The sequence below is a fragment of the Spermophilus citellus genome, assembly GCF_964194105.1.
Source record: "Spermophilus citellus genome assembly, chromosome: 8".
NCBI classification, from domain to species: domain Eukaryota; kingdom Metazoa; phylum Chordata; class Mammalia; order Rodentia; family Sciuridae; genus Spermophilus; species Spermophilus citellus.
In genome coordinates this window covers 98,745,643-98,753,986 of record NC_138189.1, presented here as the reverse complement: position 1 = coordinate 98,753,986, position 8,344 = coordinate 98,745,643, and the positions used below count along the sequence as shown (strand labels likewise).

Here is an 8,344-nt window from a genome sequence, read left to right as displayed (position 1 = left end):
CAGGGCTCTCTCTTGCCTACTGAATTCCAGGAAAGAGATAGAACTCAACACTGTGACTGTTGGATTGGGAAGGTAAAGGATTATAGTAATATTTCTGAATCAATTTTAAAATGCACTTTAACCTACTAAACAGTTGAAAGAACTGGCCTCTGAATTTTGTTAGTTTCATTTCCAAGCATCAAGTTCAGAAGGAACCAGGAAGGGATTTTGAATATCCTTCTCTTAAACCTGGGACTTGGGGAGTGGCCTCCCTTCCCAACTCCTTGGGTTCCACATTCTCAGGTGGGCATGGTTCCTCCCAGGAAGAGCTGTGTGGCGGGATGGTCCATATATAGCTGTTGCCTTTTTGAAAACCAAACCTGAACGAGAACCCCAGCCACCTGTGCTTTCCTGGGCTGTGTTTTGGTTGCACTTGTTGAGGAAGGGCGAGTCCAGGCAGGGGCCTCACCTTCCCACCCATGCTTCCTGACAGCAGCCATGAGTCTTCAAAACATTCTAAAGTAACTACCAGGTCTTAGCTCAAAAACATAGTTTAATTTTTCCCCTCTAATTCCTCTTCACGATATTTTTATTCCCATAGTAGAAGTGAACATTTGAAATTAAAACCATACAATGTATGAAATGACTTGTTAGAAAAAAAAGTAAGCCTTTGAATGTAGGTATCTCCTGGTCTGTAGTTATCAGCAAAATGGAGTTCTCTGGGGAACAGTTTGAATAGTCATGAAGATGTCTTTGTAAAATAAAAATCATATTGTCCATAAGATTCACTGTTAATATCAGTTTCTCAGGAGAAATTGATAACTTCTTTTGACACCATTTGAAAGGTATAGTCCTATTGAGTCCTGTTGAATGACAGCATGAACTGAGTGAGGTAAAGTGAAACCGGGTATGGGTACTAAGAAATATGGATATAGAGATCTGGTGTTGTAAAGTAATTTTATGCTGGATTTTTCTAAGTATCAATATTTTTTTTTTACTAACATATTAGTAAAAATATATATAATTCCGAAATTCACCTGAGATTCAACCACTCATCTTTGGATAGAACCAGTATCTTAGTCATGCCTTATAAAATAATATGCACTAACTATGCTATTATACTGTTTACATATTTGAAACAAGCTTTTGTTTTTCCCACCTTGATTTTAATCCCCTTAACATTTCAACATAAGTAACTGAATAAATCTACCAAATATAAGGTGTGGCTATAATTCTATAGGACTAATTTGCTTGTAAATAGGCATCAATGCTATATAAGTAGTAATGTATAAGTAGTTCAAAATGCTTTGAATGGTAAATTCATTGCTGTACTTCCAGAACTATACCTTGAAAGAACCCGTGGGTTGTGTAAATTCTATCTTTTAAGTTACTTGATCTCATTGTTTCAGAATCATGGTTTTAACTGCTGAAAGATACAACCTTGTCATTGATACTAATTCAGTGTTTTATTTAAAGTCACCAGCTATAGCTGCTGCAGGATTAATCAGTCTAATATTGTGGGTTTTGAAATGAAACAGACCTGGGTTTTAGTTCTTAGCTTCACTTTTTTTTTTTTTTTTTTTTTTTTTGCCTGTATAACTTAAAGAAGTTGTTTTCTGACTATGTCTAGTAAACATTGGAATCTATCCTATAGGGTTCTGAGGACCAGATGAGATAATGGCTATCAAGTATTGAGAACACTTTCTAGCAAAGATAGGCCAACTGCAAAGGAAGCAACAGTAATCTACAGGGTTACAGACAGCTTAGGTCTTACACCTGAAGAGAATGAGCTGAAGATTGGGAACAGGCCTGAATGTTATAGAAGGGAGTCTGAGAAGGAAGCAATTAGGCTACCTGAGCTAAAAGACCTGTGCCCCACATTTACTTGGGAACGTCTTTCCAAGCCTTCAGAGAAGTGCTGGTTGGGGCTAATTGGAGGAATTACCAAGAAGGAAATGATCTGGTGTGCTATAAGGATGGTTGTCATTCAGGTAAGTTATGTTTTATGTATGAGCAATAGACTAGATGATTTAAGACTCCAGACAAAAAGCATGAGTGTTAGATGTTTTCAAGTCTCCTGACATGTAAATTGAGAAGTAGTAGTAGTATAGGAGAAAATAAAACTTCATCCTATGACAATGTATTTTTAAATGGTACTAAGTGAATTTATAAAGATTATAGAGCCCCCTCTCACTAGAGTGGCCATGCAGGTCTTGCAGACGTGGAAAAGCTGTGATGTCTGAATATGGGTCTCCAAGCCTTGGCAAGATAGACACCACAGCCTCATTTCTGTAGTGTAGTGTATTGCTAGTGTATTTTGCCAGGTATTAGAGAGGAAAACCTCCTGGAGTGAGAACTGTACTTCCTACTGTCTCCTTATAAACTGGCGCTTAGAAACACCATGTATAAGGGCTGGGGCAGGGGCTCAGTGGTAGAGTACTTGCCTAGTATGCTTAAGGCCCAGAACTGTAAAAAAGGAAAATTGGTTGTAGAAGTCTGGAAACTGGGAGCCTCCAAAACCAGTTCTAGGGGAAGAAGTTTTTGACACTGAGTTTTCTACTTGAGGACCTTTGAATGATGGAATGCCGTGCCTCATTTGGGAGCCCTGTGGGAGTAGCATATGCTTCTAGGAAGGTGATCTTCTAGAGTCCTTTTTTATCCTTAATAGTGAAGTTGTAGGGAGGTGACGATGGTGCAGAGCGACCTTTCTCTCCACCATGTTGATTTGTAGGACCAACTAGAGGTGAAGTGGAAAGGCCATTGTCCAGTGTGGAGGTCTAGATAGCTAGTAAGTAAGTAGCTCGTACACATGCCCTAGTCTGAGAAAGCTACTCTTCCAGCAGTTGGTCTCATGGTAGATTCTGCCATTGTTGGCCATGGTGTTCTTACAAAATCATAGGCCTTAGGGCAGGGGACTAATACTTAACAGCTGGACTTTTTCTGTTGTTTTGAGCATGTATGTGCACTAGGGGCTTGTGGTGTTAGAACTAGTTTATGACATCCCTTTAGTAAAATCACAGTTAATCCCAAATGCAGTCTTCAGGGGATGGCACATCTCATTGATATATTTTGCAGCCCCATCTCTCCCCTTGGGACCGTGCACCCCAGAGTTCCTGTTGATGCTTGAACTACCCCCCCCCATCCCTATGGGCTGAAGATATCCAGCCTGAGACCAAGTCCTAGAGAGAAAGGCCTGAGGGGGAGTACAGAGATAGCTATTCTAAGCAAGTTTGAGAGAGCGGCAGTGACCAAGTGTGCTTCCTAGAGGTTGAAAGCAAGTGAAAGCCAGGCCACTCCCTGGTAACTGGGTTGGTCTCTAGAATCAGGTGCTGAGAGAAAAGCAGTCCTAACAAACAGGAACCTGAGAATGCCAGCATGAGGCACATGGATGGGAGGGCTACAGGCACCTCTGGGCTGCACTAAGCAGCCCTCACTTTGTGGAGCAGAGAAGTGTGTTCCAGAGCTGAGCAGGAGGCAGGCTCAATTTGGAAGCCATTGTTACTCTTTCCAGTTGAGCAGTGGGCGGCTAAACTAACTTAAGACCTGCAACAACAATCAGGCCAATATGTGGGACTCTGTTTTACTTCAGTTACTTTGTACGTCTTCCTGATGAGAGAAAATATCACTACAGGACAGGATTCAATGGTTCCACTGAGCTCAAATTCTGAGACAAGTTAATGATGGAGAAAATCTGCTAATTCCACCGTGACTAGAAAGACAGTTTTTTTTGTGTGTGTGGTGTGTGTGTGTGTGTGTGTGTGTGTGTGTGTGCGTGCGTGCATGTGATTACATCTGCTATGTGTATGCAGTGTTCTCATTTCAACTGGCAAATACATTTGCTTCCAATTTCTCTCACACAATGTAGATAAAAAGTTTAATTAATCTAGCTGGTAACATCTCCAGCTACTACATTAAGAAAAATAATGTACACCAGTGTACATGATTCAAAAATATCCCAATTTTGCACCCTTTGTATAAGTTCTTCCTTGATAAAAGAGGTTAGTTAGTCCTGGTTACTAACTACTTCCCTGGGCTGAAGAAACATGCTCAGATGTCCTATGGTTATAGGCAATACAAACATGTCATTTTTTAGTATCCCTGGACCAAAAAACTCCACGCAATTTTCTAAAAATATATATATATATGTGTGTGTGTGTGTGTGTGTGTGTGTGTGTATAAACAATTTAAGGGAAAATTCATTTATTTGCCATTTCTTATCTGCCATGGGTCTTGTTTACCACTCGTTTCTTTGCATGTGTCCACTTAGCCCATGAGGAAGTATGCCCAAAGGGGGTTAGTGTGCAGAGCCCAGCTCTGGAACTTCAAACCTGGGCCTTTCCCACTGAGCCACCTTCATTCCTACTATAAGAAAGAGCCTGTTAAGTCCAAATTACCCTTCAGAGAAAAGGACACTTGTATGTTACAACAAATACAGAAAAGAGTCTGACAAATAATGTTTAAAAAAAAATATTTTGTAGTGTGCAGTTATTAAAGCACAGCCCATTGCCAGTAAAGATGTATTAGTACATTTATTTTTTAGTACTGATTTATTATGACCTTTAACACTATTGATGAACATCATTAGCATAATTTCTTTAATAAAGGGAGGTAAACAGCTGGTTTTCACTTGAATTCTTCAGCTAAATTATTTCATTATTATGCATAAAATTTCTATTTAGGTTGATTCATGCCAAGAATGTTCATTTTAAAGATCTACTCTTTTTTTTTAAAAAAATATTTATTTTTTAGTTCTCGGCGGACACAACATCTTTGTTGGTATGTGGTGCTGAGGATCGAACCCAGGCCACACGCATGCCAGGCGAGTGCGTTACCGCTTGAGCCACATCCCCAGCCCCATAAAGATCTACTCTTGATGTGTCCTTTCCTCCCCCATTCTCCCTGATCTACTCCTGGCTATGGAGTAAGATAATGCAAGTTTTCCCACGAGAGAGTTATATAAGTTTAGAATAGCAGCTTTTGGAATGATAGTGATCTTATTTTTTATCTTTTAAATGGTATATAGAATCACATCCTTCTATTCATATTAAAATGCTTACCTGCAAATTTTATAATTTTTATTCAGAAGCATTTAAAATTTTCATGTGTGTATAGGTTTCACAGGGCAGCACCTAAAACTCCCTCAGCTTTCATGGGTGGAAGAGAACAGCAGTTTTTTACTTGCATTTTCAAGTTTAACCATAAATTATTAATTTATGTATTTTATAGTATAATTATATATTATAGTATGTGTAGTTTTTTTTCTGGGGTAGAAGCGCTAAGTAGAATTTGTTAAGCAACTCGTATGTCATGTGACATTTAAGCTCTTTCCTGTTAGAACAATACGTAATTCTTATGACTTTTCTATAAAAGGAAAGCCACACAGACATCTCATTACTGCTTATGGGTTTTTATTGGAGATTTCCATATTGTTGCAGCCTTAGATAAAACTATAGTAAAAAATGATTATACTTAGGCTAGCTGTATACATCAAACAGTTGGAGGGCCCCTTCAAGCTAAACAGGTACTTGCCAGCAACCCTAGCAACCAAACTCAAACCAGGAGGAAAACAACCTTTCATAAGGACCAGCATGCCAGCTGTGACCTCAGAGAAGGCTCAGCTCCCAGAAAGAAGCCTGACCCATCCTCCTCTTCCTGGCACATAGTTCAACTCTTTGGGTTTGCTGCAGGGAATGGAGCCAGATCGCTTCAAGATCAAACGGAAGTGGTGGCCAGAAGAGAGTCCCTCTCACTAGCTACCCTTTTTGGTCCATGTCTCTTGGGGAACCCCTGATTCTCTTTCCTCAGTACTGCTGCTGGCAGAATTCAGAAGTTTGGCAGAATGGCCAGTGACGTCATAATTATTTAGGGAAAATTATTCTTGAACAAATATAGAAAACTAGGACAGGACCAAGCTTGTGGAAGGAAAAACTTGACTCAGAGGGGTCAAAAAACCCATTTCTTTTAATATTGTATATTCAGCTTTTTGTGAGTCAAAAAATGTGGAAAGGTCGAGGAACCAAGGGAGAGAAGAGTTGAGTGGGCTTTAAGCCAAGTCTTTAGTCAAAAAAGTTTGTATCTTGGTATCAGTTTCCTTGATAAACAGGTACTTATTGCCCAGAAGAGCTACAATCTTTTTATTTTCTCCCGCCAAAAGTAACACTCCAATGACACCTCCTGCACCATTTTGTTTAGATTTTCTAGTTAACTCCCAGAAAAATCATGGTGGCAGCTTTAGATTGTTTTCTTACTCAGTTCATGTACATTAAGAAAACAATTTTCAAATGAAGTATAGCTAGCCCTGAATAATATGAAATTTTTATAATAAGTAGGTGCCCCCCCCCCCCTTTTCCCTCCCTGGTTCAAGTTTAGGACTAAATGAAGAGGAACTGGAGAGTTTCCAGAGGATAGTAATGAAAATGATTAAAGGGCTGATGATGAAAGGTTCAAGGAATTGGGATTACTTAGCCTGGAGAAGAGAAATTTGAGGGGTGATTTAATGGCAATGTTCAAGTACAGTATGTGGAGGGTTATTACAAGTATGGTAGCCAGCTGTTCCCCAGCTGTATTGAAGGGTGGAAAAGGGAAACAACTAGAATTTCAGCAAGTGATTTAACTTAGACCGGTGGTATCAGTGATTCCCAAAGTAGCTCAAGGTGTAGAAAACCACTGTGGAAGACCATGAAATACTATTTCAAACTTAAAATGTTCTCGCTACATCACATACCAACTTACACATTAGTTTAACAAAAGCTTATGGTAAAATTATAGAAAACAAACTCTAGACTGGGAAAATGCTGCCTGGGAAGATGAGCTGGGTGAAGACTTTCCTTCACCACGGGGACCCCATGATTTGGGGAGCCCAGGCTGGAAACCAGCAAGTTGTGAAGAGGAAACAGCTTGTCTTCAGGAAGGGACTCACTACCATCTGGATCAGGTGACTCTTCTTTCTGCTAACCCTGTTTTATATCTATACCAAGCAACGAGGGGAGGCCTCAGTAGTACAACTGCTCTTGAGGATGCAAGCCTAGGAGATAGGTGAAGCCATGCCAGCAACACCCCTCTGACATGGTCTGCTGCTGTTCACAGCCTCATTCTGGCCTAACCTGTAGATTTAGTTCATTACCAACTCTGATCATCAGGAACTTTACTCTTAATAAAATGACACTTTTAAAAAAATGTTTTATTACAAAGCTTCTTTTAAAAAATGCTCAGCACGTTAACTCAAACTGGAATGACAAATGTTAGATGACAATTTGGTGCAAAGGCTGTGCCTTGCTATTTAAAAAAAAAAAATGGGTACATCAATGCTCATTTTAACAACTGGCATAAAATCCCACTAATTGGCTAATAAAAACAGATACAAATACAGAACATTTAAAGTAATAACAATTCAAGTGCTGGGCTTTTTACAACAAGGGAGTGAAAAGGAAAGAAATGAAAATTCACTGCAAACCAGTCTGCTGACAGTATCTGTTAAGGTTTACCATTAAAAAAAGAAGAAGAAGAAAAAGTGAGTGAAATAGGATTGCCAATTGCTACCAACAGTGGATTTGGCTATTATGTTTATTTAGCTCTATCGAACACCTTACAAGGACAGAGAGGCCATTATTCATTACAGGCAATTTACAGAGAAGCCACTTATTAAACAAGATGTCTCAGAAGAGGCTTCTTTTCATTTTGTTTTTATTTCAAACTTTTCCAGACCTTTGAATTTTTTTTAAAGCTCATAGCTAGCAAAATATACAGGAAAATTAAAACTAAGAAGTGTAATTTTTAAAAATTCAAGTTTAAAAAAAAGAAGCAAACATAAGATTGATCTTTTGCACTGTTAAATAAAAGCTTTAGAAGAAAGGAAGAGAAAGAAAAATGAAGACAGAAACAAAGGGGAACTCTTCCACAAATTCCTCCACTGGGGTGCTGATGGATGTGCTGGTTGCTGGCTCCAGTTGCGCATGGCAGGCACACGCAGCCAAGTTACTGTCCTTGCCAAAAGGTACAGGTATGGACGCAAGATGCTCTGGGACGTGCACTCAGAGACAAGGGGAGAAAAGCTGCTCAGCTGACCAGGGCCTGCTAGCATTCTCATGTGCTTTTTAATTTCTTTTTCTAAAAAACAACCTTTTTATGCTTTCTTTTGGAAATTGGCTCTTGCAGTAGACAAAAGGTGAGTTGGCAGTGATTGTCTCTATGGATCAGCGTCTCTAGCAATGACCTCAGGGTAACGTTGGTGTCAGTGCTCCTTTGGGGTCGACTGGGCAAGCCGTGGAGACAGTCTGGGTTTTAACAAGCTTCCATCTCCAGAAGAGGTCCTGGGGTCGCTGCCTTGGCTTTGCACGTTGGGAATGAGCTTCGTTTTCCACCTCGG

At 39.7% G+C, this 8,344-nt stretch overlaps 1 protein-coding gene across 2 annotated transcripts in view; it reads right to left on the bottom strand.

Moving 5' to 3' along the window:
- Positions 1-4,842: 4,842 nt before the first annotated feature.
- The window catches only part of LEF1 (lymphoid enhancer binding factor 1), a 117,332-nt gene continuing 113,830 nt past the window's right edge, over positions 4,843-8,344 (bottom strand). For both annotated transcript variants that reach the window (XM_081304930.1, XM_081304929.1), the window contains one exon: positions 4,843-8,339. Coding sequence is in view for 1 of the 2 variants with exons in the window: in XM_081304929.1 (XP_081161055.1) it covers positions 8,260-8,339 (80 nt within the window). In the remaining variant the exon portion in view is untranslated. The remainder of the gene's footprint in view (positions 8,340-8,344) is intronic.